Source organism: Haemaphysalis longicornis, unplaced genomic scaffold (assembly GCF_048455015.1).
Source record: "Haemaphysalis longicornis isolate Haplotype H1 unplaced genomic scaffold, Haemaphysalis longicornis Haplotype H1 scaffold_7, whole genome shotgun sequence".
Classification (NCBI taxonomy): domain Eukaryota; kingdom Metazoa; phylum Arthropoda; class Arachnida; order Ixodida; family Ixodidae; genus Haemaphysalis; species Haemaphysalis longicornis.
In genome coordinates, this window is record NW_027526422.1 from 70611448 (window position 1) to 70627880 (window position 16433).

At 48.4% G+C, this 16433-nt stretch overlaps 1 protein-coding gene across 3 annotated transcripts; it reads left to right on the forward strand.

The window, feature by feature from the left end:
• Positions 1–2164: 2164 nt before the first annotated feature.
• Positions 2165–15670, forward strand: LOC144145904 (uncharacterized). Of its 3 annotated transcripts, none has more exons than XM_077677737.1 (8): positions 2165–2512; positions 3657–3866; positions 7626–7820; positions 9987–10040; positions 10111–10164; positions 10984–11078; positions 11142–11243; positions 13632–15670. In XM_077677737.1, the coding sequence occupies exons 1-6, from the start codon at positions 2296–2298 to the stop codon at positions 11022–11024; spliced, it is 771 nt and encodes a 256-aa protein (XP_077533863.1). In that variant the 5' UTR covers positions 2165–2295; the 3' UTR covers positions 11025–11078; positions 11142–11243; positions 13632–15670. The 3 variants fall into 3 exon arrangements, with proteins under 3 accessions (XP_077533863.1, XP_077533862.1, XP_077533861.1); XM_077677735.1 differs by lacking the exon at positions 2165–2512 and adding an exon at positions 2603–3264; XM_077677736.1 differs by lacking the exons at positions 2165–2512; positions 9987–10040 and adding an exon at positions 2599–3264.
• The last annotated feature ends 763 nt before the right edge of the window (positions 15671–16433 follow it).

The window sequence follows — 16433 nt, forward strand, 5'->3', positions numbered from 1 at the left end:
CGATGACCAGTACCGAACAAGTGCGAATAAACCATAAAAAAGCCTGTAAGCTGCCAGCACCTTGGATATAGTTTCGAAAATACGCATGTAGTTGACTGTAGTAGTGATCAGTACTGCTGATGGTCGGTTTCAAGGCAACAAATCCCACAACTTTCTGCTGCTGGCAGTCGTAAGGGCGATGGCTTTTATATTCATGCGCATGAAGTTTTAGGCTCTGCTTGTGCACCAAGGCAAACAACTGGAAGGAAGTTTATCGACCATGGCCGTGAAGCAGCCCGTTAGAAACTGGTTAAAGTATCGTAAAACAAAATTTACCCTAGTTCGACGGATTGCATTGACGATTGGAAGAAAGGGAAGACCAGGGAACAGCTGTTAGCCTGCCGTTGGTTGGAAAATTTCGCGTCGTATGCAAAAAACCTTGCTAACAATTGAAGCTAAACGGCGGATGTTTCTGTGCAATCAGGCATACAGCACTGAGCTCAGTATTCATTTAAAAAAAAAAAAACTGCACAGAATGAGAATTGAAACTGCATGATGGCTGATTAGGTGCCTGTGAACAATGGGTCCCTCTTCTTCCCCCATGTGTTCCTGGTAAAGATTAGGTTTTCAGCTGCCCTCAAAAAGGGAGGTTGAAGTCATTCGAAGCCCTCGTGTAAAGTGCAACTAGCAACTCGTTTCGGTTCATTCCAAGACTGCCATGGGTAGGCCACGTAAAGACTCCTGAAGAGCAGTGCGAATATAATGAGTGACGAAGGGAGCAAAATCGTCTAGCTCAGCAGCGTCATAGGCAAAACCCAGCAGCTCTCGCCCAAGATGCCGAGCACAGGAGTCAGGCTAGGCAGGACCCTGCATTTGCCGCCAGAGAAGACGAGCGCAGGCAACAAGCCCGCCAAGACAACGAGGAGCGCCGTCAAGCAGGGAACGCTGCAAAATGACGCAAGTCACATGCGGATCAGTTGGCCAATTTCAAGGGGGCCAATTCCAAATTCAAGTGGCAGTTCCTGGATCACGAATATGGTGTATTGAGCAGTGTGTGTGACCGCTTGCGGTGTGATGGAGATTTCACACAAATTGTGAGTGTGAAGGTCACGTCGAAGAAAGAAGTGGCCCTCCCCGTGCTCGCGGATGCTTTCCCCAATGAGGACGTTAAAACCTTCAGAGCGTGTAAGGACTTTCTTCTGCGAGGTAGAGTGCCCCTCCTGTCCAACACGTATATGAGATAGTTAGCCTAGCAGCTAGCATACGCTACGCTACGGTGGGTGGGTACCGGGACCCAACTGTGCGAGCACGCATTTGTTTCACAGGGCTGAGCGGCCCACCTCGCCGAGGCCGCGCATCCGTTTTGGTGAGAGGTGGCCCTTCTCGCCTTGCCTGCACGTGCACAGTTGGGTCCCAATACCTGCTGACCTTAGCGTAGCGTATGCTAGCCGTTATGCTAAAGCTTTCTACCACTTCACTGTTTACCAGCTCCCAGAGCGGCTCGTTGCACTGCGACTCCCGTTGCACATAGGGGCCTAACGCACGGAGAAGTCATCAACGTGCCAGACCATGTCGAAACTACGGCAAGAATGTAACGAAAATAGTCTTGTAACCAACCACGGTCTGCCACAGTGACCGCAAAGCGATTATCACTACAACCAAAGCATTTCATACCCTCCCCCATCAGCATGAGTAGTGGATTACAACAGAATCGTTGGACCATGGCCGGATTCAACTCTCCTCTATGGGAGATCTTGCTGTCCAGCCCCACTCTGCTTAGCCAGTGCCTGGTGGCCAGAGGACAGGCGGCGTGGAGTGCATTCGGGCTACAGTGAAGAAGGAACGACTACCGTAGGCCCCCTGGCCCGTTTAGAATGCTCAATAAAAGCATTTCCTCCTCCTCCTCCTCGACTCTCCCCTAGCGCGGGAGGAGATTCAAGTCCAGCCGGTCCAGCAGCCGCGGCTGGCCCACGCCCGAAGAAAAAGCGGGAGGAGAGTGGAGTCCGGCCGTGGCTGGATATCATATGCTAGACATCCACTTTCGTAAGGCGGAATGGCGGGTTCAAACTTGAATTTGGCCCGGTGGCGTTAACAAAAAAAAAAAAAAAAACTTATCCGGCCCGAAGCGTACGGAACTACGGAGCGACCTTCGCGCGGCTTATTTGGCTCTAGGCGGTGCCGTCACGGAGCCAAGCCGGCCAAGCCGGTCGGCGGTCAAGCAGCCAAACCGGCCGACGGCGTTGTCTAAATCCTCCCTGTTCTGTGACACAGTGCCTTGTGAGCTAGGCATTGCACTCCCGGGAAACTACGCGAAACATGGGTCGGCCGAAGAAGTACGTGACCCCCGAGGAAGAAGCAGAGCAGCGCGAACGCCGTCGTGTCGCTTCTCGAGAACATATGAGGCGGCTACGATCCGACCCCGACTATCGCGCCGAAGCCGCCGCGCGTAAACGGCAGAGAAGAGCGGAAGTGGCGGACGATCCTGCGTATTGGTACTGCAAGTACTACCAGTACCGCACCCGTGATGTGGAGGGTGAGGTTGACCCCCCAGTTCTGCTGTTTCTCAAGCCAACGCCTCTTAATCTAGGAGGCGTTGCTCCAGCGTTGCAAGTTGCGCCAATTTTTTTTTTATTTGTGTTCGACGTCACACGCATGCATGACGTCGAAGCTCCACCCAGAATCTAGCGACTTGTTGAGAGACTACTCTTTCGCTGGTCCTCTCATTTAAAACATTTAAAACCTTTCAGTCAGCCTTCCATTCTAGCCTCCTTAGCATGGAGGAAAAAAAAAGATACCATTTTAACGGGCAGGGCAGCTAACGGGAGGCTTTCTAGTTCACTGTAGTCTATTCTAGTGTAGCGAAAGAAAAACTTGCGTTGTCAGCAGATCATTGATTGTCTAGTGACTGAGTGCGTCAGTTGGCACCGTCACGCATAGTCCGAGATCGGTGATAAAATACGTGCGTCGCTATGGCTCCACCGCGCATAGTTCGGTCCGATTCGCAGGAGCGTGAGTTCCAGAGGCAGCGCCTCGAACGGTCGCGGCAGTACCGAAAGGACCCTCAAGTTCGCGCTCGAGACGCCGAGCGGAAGCGCCTCAAGAGGCAGGCTGACCGCGAGCTTCGGAATCGCGAAGCTCGCGCAAAGAGAGCCAGGCGGCGCGACAAAAGGCCGGCTGACGACGAGCTTCGGGCCAGACGAAAAGCGGACCCGAGCTACGAACCCACGAAGCGGACTATCCGGGTCAGAAGAAGAGGCAGTTCGCGGGCGAATTCGAGTGAACTTTGTACGTTGACTTAACAAGCAAGAGTAACTCTAGGGCAACCCGTTCAAGCGCGCGATAAGTAGTGGATTCTTCACACCAGCGTTCTACTCGCCCATCCCCTTTCATTCCCCCTCTCCCCTTCCCCCGGACTGAGTTGTATGCTGGTGAACTCCCAGATGAGTTTAAACTATCCCCAGTCCACTTCTTTTCCACTTTCTGTTCAAATCACTCAGCCACTCCTGCCTCCTCTCCGGAGTTCACATCGGCTGTTAGCGTTTAGTATTGCTTTCTGCCTGTCTACTTCGTTGCTGCGTCCTGATGGGCTGTCGATCTGAGTTTGCTTTACATTGGTGTCCTTTAATAATCTCCACACGTTTTAATGTTTATTTGAGTTTGTGCTTTCCTTGTTCCAGGTGTTTCGCAAGCCATATCTGCGCGTGGGGGATCTGCTTCTGCTGCGGAGTGTGCAAGCAGCAAAACTAGGCCGTCACTTTCGGCCGGGAAGTGCGATTCGCAAACGCAGTGCGTGGTGCCGCTGATGTTCAAATCGTCGCAGGCAGCGTTGAAGACTGCGTTAATAAGTGTCCAAGTGCAGACACCAGCTGCAGTGAAGATTGTTGCAGGTGGGTTGTGAGCTTTTGGTGGCAAGAGCAGACACTTTTCTCTTCTTTCCACAGGAGAGAAATACCGTTTGAGGCATCACCCAATCAGTGAGGGTGCTAGCATGTGACAAAGTTAGCACCTTACTAATATTATAGTTTTTTATCATGGTAGATCGAAAAACATTGTATTATTTGAATAGCAGTTTGTTAGGTTGGTTTATCTATCATGACTGCTGTACAGCTGTTTTTGTCATGGTTGATATTGTGATGATTGTTGCATTACTTGAATACAATTTGGTCGGTTAGGTTCTATATCCTAAATGCCGAGCGGACTTCTGTGATTCTAGTAGAGTTTTCCTGGATACAGCGGAATAAAAATGTGTGACTATGAATACACATGGTTGAACTAGAAGAGTCAAAGCTTTCGGAACATAAAATCCTGGAAAATGCAATATCAGGCAACGTACGAACAAAGTGCTAGTGCTGAACAATGGGTTGGCATAAGTTGGTAAGTGTTAATGAAGGGGGAATAACTTTATTTCACATGATTCGTGTCTGAGTCAAAAGTTTGGTTTGGTTCATTAGGCGGTGGAGTCTGGGCTAGTGCACTGCTCGGGCCGGGTAGCCCTCATTTTCTCAGGCCCAGGCCGTACTCGGGCTTGAACTAAAATTTTTTTTTGCACTAAATTTTAAAGTGTTGACTACAAAGTTTTTCTATTGGCCTGTCAAATTAAGCGAAAAAAAAAAGCAAAGTGCAAAGTCACTACTGCAACATTAAAAGACATGATAAAAAGACAGTTGCACTTGCAAAGCCTTCACATCAACAAAGAAAAAATGCCTGGGCCCCATCAGAACAAACGTGACCAAGACTGCGCACTGTGTGCAGAGTTGCAGAGTTTGTAGGGCCAATTTTCGAAGCAGAGCCTGTGATTTTTTCGGGCAGGAATTTTTTAAAACAATGATTAAAGGCAAGAAAAAAAGTAAGCGCAGATAAAATAATGCTGCAACTATAACTATAGGAAAAGACAAAAAGGAAGCAGTGAAACCAGATGCATCGTCTGCTTCAAATTTCAGCAAGGAATGAAACAGTTAAAGATGCAATATTTGTTCGAGAGTTGCAATAATAAAACAAATTATTTACTTTTCTCTGAATCATTTAAGGTATCTTCAGTGTGCCTTGATTTCAAAGGCTGTGGCAAATGAAGTGCCGTCAGGCCCGGCCCGGGCCGGGCCTGGGCCGTGTCTTTATCGGGCCGGGTCGGGCCACGCCTAGAAATCGCGGCCCGTGCAGTGCTCTAGTCTGGGCTACGGTGTAGCCCAGGCAGCGATGAAGGCCACTGTCTGCCAAACGAAAAAGTTGTGTGCTGCACGTCAGTGTTCTCAATGTAGTTACAATGGCACCAAAAACATTATTGGCTGAAGTGCCTATATATACTGTATTTCCACGATTTTAACGTAGCACGAGGTCGGGGTTGAATTCCCGGCCGCGGCGGCCGCTTTTCTGATGGAGGCGAAAAGCAGAAAGAAACGCCCGTGTGTACGAGATTTCGGCACACGTTAAAGATCCCCAGGTGTTCAAAATTAATCCGGAGTCTTCCACTACGGCGTGCCTCATCGTCTGCGTTGCATTGGTGCGTTAAACCCCACAATCAATCGATTCTAACGTGTTCCCAATTGTAGCTCACTGGTAAGTTTGCAGTTTACGTGAAAAAATTTGAAGCCGATTTTACCGCACAGATGTAAAGGACATGACAGCGTGACACCATGTCCCTGGGAGAAGACATTTTATTTGATGTGCGCAAATGCGGCAGAAAAAATTTTTTGTGCTTTATAAACTTGCTGATCCAACTCGTGCTGGAATTAAAACTGGTGCGGGGATCGCTGAAAGTATTTGCAATGTCAAGTGCCTTGAGCACTGCGATTTTAGGCGTGATAAGCTTGTGTTTCATTCGGTGCTAATTTGTGAACTGAACCTGGGAGTCCAAGTTCACAAAAACGTCCATGGTCAGAGATGATGAAGCCTTACACGAAAATATGACTCGTCTTTGTTCACGTCAGCCGCACTATCATATCTTCAGGATGCCCACTGTACATTATGCTGCTCGGTTCTTCTCGCAGTCAGCAAGAAAAACTTTCCGTGTGCTTGAAGTCCACTTCATAGTGGTACCTTTTCAGAGCCATAAAGACTGACATGAGGTGCTAATTATAGCAGCAGCAGAACTGTGTGCAACTATTGGCTGAGGTATGCGCATTGGGGGGAGTTCAAGCAACAAAATTTATGAGTGCGAACTTGAGGGATTGTCTTGAGTTGGATTTTGGGGGAAGTTCGTGCCATGGCAGCGCTGCTGGCCGATTTGAAGCTGATTTCGGTTTTGAGCCCATTTGTAACACGCACACAAATTTGATGGCTACTACTTGCAAAAAAAGGTGCGCATTAGAATCGGGCAAATGCCATACTCACCTAAAATTCTCATCCAATAGGCTTCAGCACGTCGTGTGGGTGTGTATGTGGGTTTAAATCAGCTTGATGTCTGCATTGGGATTTGCCACTTCTTGACATTAGGCATAACGTTAACGCTTTTAGGTCTGTTATCAGGTGGTACGCATAGCTTGATGCACAATGAGTTCAATGCTCCTTGGCAGTGCCCAGGTTACGTAATGTTCTGGCTGAATATGAGCGCGACAACCCTGCCACTACCGTGGATTGGCCAGCAACAGCGACAACTGCTGACACCCCCCCCCCCCCCTTCTCCCCTCTACCCCCTTTGTAGCCTCTTCAGGTAGTAGTGCAAATCATTCAATTTAAAACAACCTCGCTCTGCCCAGCTTCCTCGCATCTTATCCTGACTTCCTCAATCTGCCTGAGCTCCTCAATGAGTACAGCAATCCCTTGTCAACTCGAAGTCCTAAAATCCACCGAAAATTTTGAGATAAGTGGAGTTTTGAGATAAAGGGGACATACGTGGCACCTATGGGAGGCACGGCGTAAAAGTTTCGACTTAACCGATATTTTGAGATATCCGAGTTTGAGTTAACGAGGGAGTACTGTACGTCGCAAATGCCAGCTGTGCCCCTATAACATTCAGAAGATGTCCGCCCCTACATCAACCCCTAGATGCCCTCACTGCCTCAATGCCACCAAAACCAATTACCACCATCTCATCCAGTTCTGTCCTGAATTCGCATATTCTTGCTTCTGCAAATGACCCACCAGCCCCTAAAAGCCCTCGTACTGTCTATGCCCTGCCCTTACACTCCGTGCCAATTGCCGAAAAAGAGTGCCACCTGGGCTGTCTTTGATGTGCCCGGGTGGTGGGCCCCCGAAATGGCTTGCCTGTTTAGTTTCACTTTGCTCCTTGGGGCAGCGGTAGTTGTCCATGCATATCTGAAACCAGAGAGACAATGCAATAAGTGTGTGTGTGTGCCCTGAGTCATCACGGCCACCAATCAGTACAATGAATGAGTTTGTACCTGTGTCGCGCTCCTTTGTTACAGTGAATGTTTATAGACGGAGGCACCTCTCAGAAATGTTTACAGTACATACTGTAGTTCCCACCCCTTTATGGTGACAAAATTTGGAGACCATTCCTACCACCTTGAACAAGTTCTTGACTTCACGAGACATACCATGCTCATTCACGGGGCGATGCTGTAAGAAAAAATTGGATAAAATATTTCAGTGGCATAAGACCTAACAAGGGCACAAAGGCAATATCAGTGCATTCGATAACGCAATGACGATTGCCCCAGTTGCCGCATTGGCTCTGCTTCTGTTCGCAGGAACGTGTAAGGAGTCAGTTTCTGCTTCCGAATGTGGAAGCAGCAAAACTCGGCCGTCACAGTCATCGGCTGGGCGGTGGGACGCCCAGACCCAGTGTGTGGTGCCCTTCATGTTCAAGTCTTCCCAGGTGGACGTTAGGCCCCTATTGAGAACTGTCAGGGTGCAGACAGAGCGCACAGGGGAGAGACCTTCAGGTGGGTGGACTTTTTGGTAGCCACAAGGACTTTTGTTACACTATAGCTACACCGGGGCGGTCCGAACCTGTTCCAGTGTAAAAAAAATCGGATTGAGTGCCTCACTGGGCAAAGATTTTCTAGAAGGAAGATGGCGAGTGCTGTTGGTGCAGCTCGCTGCCCACTTGGAGGGAATTATTTTGGCCACCAGCCTTCCTACAGGAGACCATGGTGAGAGCTGTTAAAGGAACACTAAAGGCTGAATGAAATTTTGTTTTAACTGAAAGATCATATGTTTTGTAGCACTCAGCTTTTGTTCGACAAGCAACGATGCTTTATTTCCTGAGAAATCTCTAAAAAAAAGCTGGCATTTCTCTCTTCCGCTTCCGTTCCATTTTTTCGTGACATAGACGTCGTGTCACAAAAAAGAGCAAGGCACGGGGCAGTCTAGAGCATAAACGGTTGTCGCTAGGCAACAATAGCTTTGACGTCGCCAAGTCATGGCCAACTGCCAAGAATGTTTGCTGGCTTTCACTTTCATTATTTGTCACCGATGGAACGAGAAATGCTTTTTACCGCTCCAGTGGACACCCAGGCCGCAACACACTAGCCGCCAAAGCAGCGAAAAGCGCCATTTTAAATGTCGTGCAGCTGCGGCTGCTGGCTAGGCATTGCTCAAGCGTTGCTCAAGCTAGGCGTTGCTCAAAGCGTTGCTCAAGCGATCATGTCCATCTTATATTCTCTTCTCTCATGCGACGCGCCAACCTGGCGTGAAATACACACTCGCTTCCCGCATCCGTCTCGAGAGTTTTCGTGGCCGAGGCTTCACGAGTCCCAAACATAACAAGGGTAGAGCTACGCACACACGATTTTGGATTATTTATCAACAGCAGCTCGCAGTGAACGGAAAAGCACAAGTTCGGATCGTTCAGGTGACCGCCGGCAGTAAGTACCCAAAGCTTTCGCGGGCGATAAGGTTCAAACCGGATGCGGGCACGCTTCCTGCCGGGGATATTGCTTGCGGAAGCTTGGGTGTTCGTTGTGGCAGGTTGACTTCGTTAATTGCGCACCAACGCTTTTCCGAAACGAAACTGAAAGCATGATAGCTGACCCTGAAACTTGAGGAAAGCGGCCTGTCTCATAATGTACAAGAGTTGTAGTCTGTTTTTTTTTTTTCTTGTTTTAATTAGATCAGCTCACTAAAATGTTGATTTATATTTATCTTTTGTTCTCAACCACTTAGGAACTGTTTATTTGAGGAAAACATTTATAGATGCTTCTCCAATGAGCTCTCACCGTGCAGAATTATTGTGACATCACAAACCCGTAGTACCCGAATGCGTACGGGGCGCCGTCGCCTGTTTTCAAGTTTCTGGCATTTTCTCCCTTATTTAACATCTGGTTGCGAGAATGGTGTTTTTGGATTCTCGACAACGTTAATCCATCGATACAGGCCACCTTTTCCACCTGATGTTTCCGCCCTTTAGTGTCCCTTTAACAGTATGCTGCGCCCTTTGGCCACCGTCGGCGTATCTTGGGCGTAGTATTTTTTTTTTTTTTTTTTCAGAAGAAAATTGGAAACTGCATAATCTTCTTCATGATGGCTTTACACAGAGCCGCCGTTCATTCAATAGCGACTGCAGGCAATTCTTCTGGTGCAAGCAATGCATTGAGCTTACTGTTTTTGCCACTGCTGTCGCCACAACCAATTTTAAATTCCTCCAAGGGGAAAAGAATGAAAAATAACCAGGAGATTTTTCATAAAGTTTTTTTACAGGCTTTTTGTCTTTTACCTTTATCTCGATTTTCCTCTACTCTCTGCGCTCTTCTTTACTGCAGTTTAATTTTGAATACACCACTTCACCAAGGTGCAGGGCCCATACAAAATACCTTGCAAAAGTAGGAGATAGGCAAAAACGCTGCTGAGCAAGATTGTGGCCGCAAAGCAGTGAATAGGCAAAAAAATTGAAGGTGCTAAGTACCTATGTCTTTTGTAGTTACGCCCGTTTCATCAATGCGTGTTTGAACCCAACGAGACGTGTGCTTCTTCGAAGTGTTCATTCTTTTACTTCGCCGCCTTTCCCACCACCTCTCCCGTTCCCCAGAATCGACTTCATTGTGCAAGCCCCTCCCCTTTTTCTCCCGAGGCTTCTTTTTCTCCCGAGCATTACTCTTACTTCCTTCCAGGTGCCCGGCCTGCGTGTCAGTCGCAATCTCTTCCCTCTTCTGCTGGTGAGAAAGGTAGTAAACAACGTTGCAACATTGTTTTCTGGGTAGTTTTAATGTATTTTTTTCTTTTACTTCTTTCCAGATGCTCAGCCCATGCGTCACCCACAATCTCTCCCCTCTTCTGCTGGCAAGAAAGGTAGTAAACAATGTTTCAGCATTGTTTTCTGTGGAGTTTTGAGGTGTTTTAACCTTTCTGAAATGTCACTGAAGGCAGGTAGCATTGAGGTTTTTTTTTTTTTTTTTTTCAATTCACCTGAGCAGATACATAATTAGTTTTGATTTGAATTGAATTGAATTTATTTCCAAAGAGTGTGCGTAATACTGAAGTGGGCAAAAACGAGATAGGCAGTCCCAATGGAGCACTTGTGAGGAGAAAGCAGTTTGGAGATAATTTTCATCTTGTTAAGTTGCTTCAAAGTAAAGGCACAATGGCGAGTTGTATTATCTTTCAGTCGCCTATAATTCAAAGGAACTGACACCGCTCCAGGCACTTCTTTTTTGTCGTGCTATTGATTGCAAGGGTGTGCTGTTATAGTGCTGAAAGAGAATTCACTGCTGGGCGGGGGGCGACTGTAGTGGTAAATGCATTCTCGGTAGCCTAAGGGTAGCCTTCTAAAGGCAGCCTGCAATACCCTGTCGGATCTGGATCTGGGTTACCAAGCTGATGCTTGTCCAGCCTGAAACCTCTGCCTGCTGTTCTGTTCGTTATCAGCCGATTTCGGTCATGGCATTCCCACAGCGCTGGCGAAGCCACACCCTTCCTCGTAGTGAGTTTTTCTTTGTTTTTATTTTGTCCCCTAGAGCAGCAAGCCTTGCCCGACAGGTCCCTTGCAGATGCCATTTGACAGTGTGGATCGCTATCCGGTCACCAGTTGTTCTAGCCTGTTGTAGTAGTGCAGTTTCAGATTGGCCATTTGCGTGGAATATCAGTTCACCGCATTTTGTCTATGCGCAGGTGACCAGCGGTCAGGCGGGTTCCACTTTGCATGGCCGTGATCGATTCAGGGACATGTGGCGAGACCGAAATGCCAGCATTGGACCCTTGCAAAGGTTTGTCTACTCTCTTGTGTGGAAGCCTACAGAAACTTGACAGTCGTTTCTCATCCTATGCAGCATCTTTGTCCGAACGGTGCACCCGTGGGACCGCGACACTGGCTTGCGGGAACGACATCGATCGCACCTATCAAGACATCGGGGTGCCATGGTCACAAAAAGGTTCTTAAGACTTACTATTTCTTTCTGATTCTCGTGCCCGCAGACAGCTCGGAATAACTGCTAGCAGCAAAGGAAGTAAAGGAATGAATTACTTACCATGGAAAAAAAATTCTAAAGTGCATGCAGAAAGGGACGCTCGCAGGGTGCATCTTCACGCGAGAGCAAGGACATTTGAGAGACCAGGAACTGTCTGGTTGGGAGACTTTGCGCGGTAGGTGGCTGCTATCGTCTGCAGCTGCTCATTTTTATTAAAACAAAGGAATACTAGGCTTTACACGTGTCAAGCATTGGCTTTTGTGACGTGTTATAGAGACAAAATAAAGGTTCGGCCCATAAAGAAGACCGCTTTGTCGCGATACAATAATGCCAATTGTATCGCAGACTTCGTACAAAAATTTACCATCCCTCCCTGTAAAAAGCCGAGAGAGGTGCGTCCAACATTTGCTGAAAGCGCGTCCAGTCGATCGTCGAATCTTCAAAGACACAAATTGCAAGAAGAATGAACCCATGCACGATTTTTCATGCACTAAGTAAACACATCTACGAATGATCTGAATGTTTACTGACACATGGTTTGTGAGATGGAGGTATACTATTGTACTCCTTCTTCATGGTTGATGCGTGTATTGTCTTACCTAGTTCAAGTAACCGTTCTGACTCGGTGGGAAGCCTGAGTTTCACGCACACCCGTTGTGGTGGCTCAGTGGCTAAGGCGTTGTGCTGCTCATCACAAGGACACGGGTTCGATTCCTGGTTTCGGCGGCCGCTTTTCTGATGGAGGCGAAAAGCAAGAACGCCTGTGTGTTTGAGAGTTTGGCACACGTTAGAGATCCCCAGGTGGTCAAAATTGATCCGGAGACCTCCACTACGGCGTGCCTTATCGCCTGTGTAGCGTTGGCGCGTCAAACCCCCACAATCAAAGCGAGTTTCACGCATACGCCTTGTGTCCAGCGATCTTACCCGAGCTTTTAAGGTGAGCAACCAGTCTGTGGGGAAATGCGTTAGTTTTTTGACAGAATGCCATTGGTCCCACCAGAATTTTTTGACAGAATGCCATTGGCCCCACCAGAATTCTTCAATGGTTGTCTGGTCACGAAATTCGGTCCGAAGTTTCATTCAGAGACAAAAGCTGCTGCTGTGATCGCTTCTTTCCATGACTAGGCTGCGCCGGTCCTCCGTGACGCCTGCTGGCCGGCTATTTCTTCATCAGCAACATCCCTACATTCTTCTGCTCTTCATTTCCGCCAGTAAAACCATGAGCAAACCATACATATTTGCGCCAGTTATTGTCGTGTAGCTTAGCTGCGAGAGAGAGGCAAGGCAACGTGTGTTACAAAGGCATGTTGCGGCCGCGTTTGTTGGTTATGGCAGGCAAGGCTACGTTTTCGCTTTGGGAGGGTGGACATTTGGTGTTTGCGGTTTTTGGCTAGTCTTTGATTTGCCACCTAGGTGATACGAGTTAACTAGCGCCGGAATTAAAGCAATGTATAGCCTTGGTGACCTGCAGCGCTCACCAAATATTTCGCTAAACAAAACCAGCCTTTCAGCGCGTTTGTTTAGCACTGCATATGCGTGATTTCACAGCGAGGCAATAATATAATAACAATATAAATCTAGAGTAGACAAGTGAGCAGGAACAGCAAAAAAGAAAAAAATTCAGGAGAGCTTGCACTCCCATGCAAGACTTGAATGGCGAAGCTGTTGTTGGTGAACATTGTCAGACACATAGTTAAGTTTCACTATCACTGTTTATTTGCGTAGTTGCAGTGCTAGTAATCATATGCATCCAAGAGGTCGTCATCTTCTTCGCGGCAAGTAATGAATGCAAAGTAATCCTCAGCATTGTATCACAAAATCCTTCAGCCTCCCCGGTGGAGTTGATATGGACCCCGGCCCACGCTAGCCTTAGGGGAAACGAGGCAGTCCATGGCGTCGCTGAAGGACTAACGATCCGATTAAAGCTTCCCGCCAGTTTGAATGAAACATTTTAGGAAAAACAAATCTCACGAAGGATACAATTCATGAGAACTTTCTATAAAACTACAAATGGTAAGCACTGGTCAGCAAATATATATGTAAAGCTACAGGAGGTAGGACATTTACGGTTTTTACCTTGCTGCAAATCATTTGTGTTGAGACCGCATCGTTCTGCAAGTGTTGAGCACAGAAGCTGACAGACTGGCCAATGTAGCAGCCCACTACAAAGAACAAAGAAATATACACATATTAGGGCCAATCTGGCCTTTTTTTGTGCCTCCGATTGGGGAAAACAGAACACAAGGCATGTTAGTAAGGCTTAGTAAGGCTTGGGCTATGGCTGCCCATGGAGCAGGGGAAAAGATTTCTCATTTGTTTCTTTCTTCCTTTTTTTTTTTTCTTTTTTTGCAGAATGGCGATTCAGTCTACAAAGTTGCGACAACAAGGCAGCGACTACAGGACTGTTTCTTGCCTGGATTCAATTCGAGTGGACACCAAGGCTTGAGGAAGCCAGGGCTGATGGGATTGCACACACATCCGAACAGCTGAGGTCGACAGAAATCATTGCTGGGGCTCTGGTCAGCCACATTCCACGGAGCTGACAATCCCTACTGATTCTCACTGATGAAGAAACCAGGCGCACAGTAAGCAGCTGCGGACCAGCGCAGTCAGATATGCTCCGCAGAGCGTCCGACGTCCTTGTCACAAAGGCTTCGTGGCAACGGATGATCTAAAAGTGTGATGAGAACAGCCCAGGGGTTGGAGGCTGGGCCACCATGGAAAGAGAACCCAACGCAAATAGGTGCATGCAGACTGCTCATGCTCGCTTTAAGTTGGAATGCAAGACACCGGCACCCCAAAGCCTGCTGTATGAGCACTGATGTGTGAGCCTTCCAAGTACGGATTTACCCAAGCCAACTGATGGAGGAGGTGTCTGCTAAACTTTGCGAGTGCTACTAATCTTTTCTAGATTGACCTAGCCACTCCTTTCTTTGTTATCACATAAGCAATGAATGCGGCGGGTCAGCAAACTTATCGCATCACTGTGCAGAGCTGCATCAATCTGTTGATGGAGTAAGTGATAGAAGGGCAGAAAACAACGGAGTGGAGAGAGTACATGGAGGGAGACTGCCGACGTTGCCAGGTATGACAACGAATTCACACGGTGCCTTCCGGAGCCACGATGGACGCTCAACTCGCAACCGCCTGTGGCAGGACATGCCGCCAGACTCTGTCAACCCCGGCAATGCTGAAACGCGGCATGATGGCCGGGGGCCCCGCCAGATGGACAAGGGTCAGGGGCCCCTCGATAGGGTAAAGGCAGCTTTCCAGACGTGTATTCCCCTTTCAAGGGTCCGCACTCGACCAGGGACGCCTGTACCCATTAAAGAAACCGGTGGGTGTCCAGCGGCACCAGGATTCGAACCCAGTACCTTCCGCGTACGAGGCGAGTGCTGTACCTCTGAGCCACCACTGCGGTCAAAAGTTCCTGCGTTTTTGCAGCCGCCCCTTTCCATAGGGGCGATTTCCCGTGCGAGCCGGGTGAACTTCCCAAGCGTTGTAGTCCCACACAAGGACCGAGCGCCAGGCCGGGGAGTCGCTTGTACCTATTTTACCGGTAGGTGCCCAGTGCCACCAAGGAACACGAATTCACAGGGTGCCTTCCACAGCCACGATGGACGCTCAACTCGCAACCGCCTGTGGCAGGACAAGCCGCCAGACTCTTTCACCCCCGGCAATGGCGCAACACGGCATGATGGCCGGGGGCCCCGCCAGATGGACAAGGGTCAGGGGCCCCTCGATAGGGTAAAGGCAGCTTTCCAGACGTGTATTCCCCTTTCAAGGGTCCGCACTCGACCAGGGACGCCTGTACCCATTAAAGAAACCGGTGGGTGTCCAGCGGCACCAGGATTCGAACCCAGTACCTTCCGCATACGAGGCGAGTGCTGTACCTCTGAGCCACCGCTGCGGACTAAGGAAGCCTCCCACCGGGCGGGTGCCCTAACATCAGCAGCTCAACTCAAATAAAGGTTATTCATCATCATTATCCTTTACGCAGCAAGGGCGATTCCCTTATTGCAATAAATTTCTGCCTTACCCTTTCTCACTTTTGTCTGTTCTCCTGTGAAGTTTAGGAGAAGCTCACAGAGTGCCTCTCTGCCATTTCTGTCGCCCTTTTCAGCCCAAAAATAAATTTATTCCTGGTCTCACCGCAACGCTGTCAAACCACTTGCTACCTGTGGTCCCCTGCTAGGCTTGTCTTGGTCATTCAAAGACCGGGTCCATTGCTTCAGTATGCACATACATCTAGTGCACACACCTCCCTGAATGCCAGTCATACTGTTTTTCGATCGGCCTTGTAACTGACAGCCATTAAAAATTAATTGAAGAATTTGAGAGGTGCAAATGCCTTGTAGGTGGCAAGTTGCTTATCTCAGTATGGGTCTTAGCCATGTCAACCTGGCCCTACTAATGCACTCGCAGTTTCTGCCTAGAAGTGTTAAATTTTGACGTAAGTTAGTTCTAATGATGTTACTAACGAAACTGCAAACATGCATCTTATCCAGGGCGCTCACATAATTTACCCAATTCAAAACGGAAAACTAAACACCGAGAAAACAAAGCTCAAGAAGTGGCTAATTTTGTGGTGTCGTGTAGTGAATGCCAGAAAAAGATGGCGTCTGGGTCGATGTGTTTCTACACAGACACCAAAGAAACGTAAGGGTGGTAAAGGTGGGACGTTATATTTTGGAACGCAAAGGCAGGGCAACACGTTGCATACACCCTTTTGCCTCAAGTCAAAGGAAGGTGTCTGTGCCATACTGGGTCCTGGAGCCCCTCGACTTTTCCAGCACAGTAACTGTAGATAGGGAGTATAACAGGTTATGGAGGAGAAATGAACTTTACTGGGAGTCTTTGCCAGTACTTCCTTCTTAGATGGTGGTCAGGAACCCTTGAGCTCTGGAGAATTTGGACGGTGTTTAGGTGAGCCTCCGGGTCAGAGCTGAGGAAGACAGCCTCTCGTTGCTATGGAGAGTATTGTTTTTCACAGAGCACCATTTACACTTGCCATCATATAGAACTCTGTTCACGGGGTTAAGTAAGGTGTTAAACCCCAGTAGTCGCCTTGCTGCCATATATATGGGGCGGCCCAGTTGGTAGTGTGCAGTTATATCCTCGTTGGTCACAGGCGTTCCCTACACCTCAGTTCAA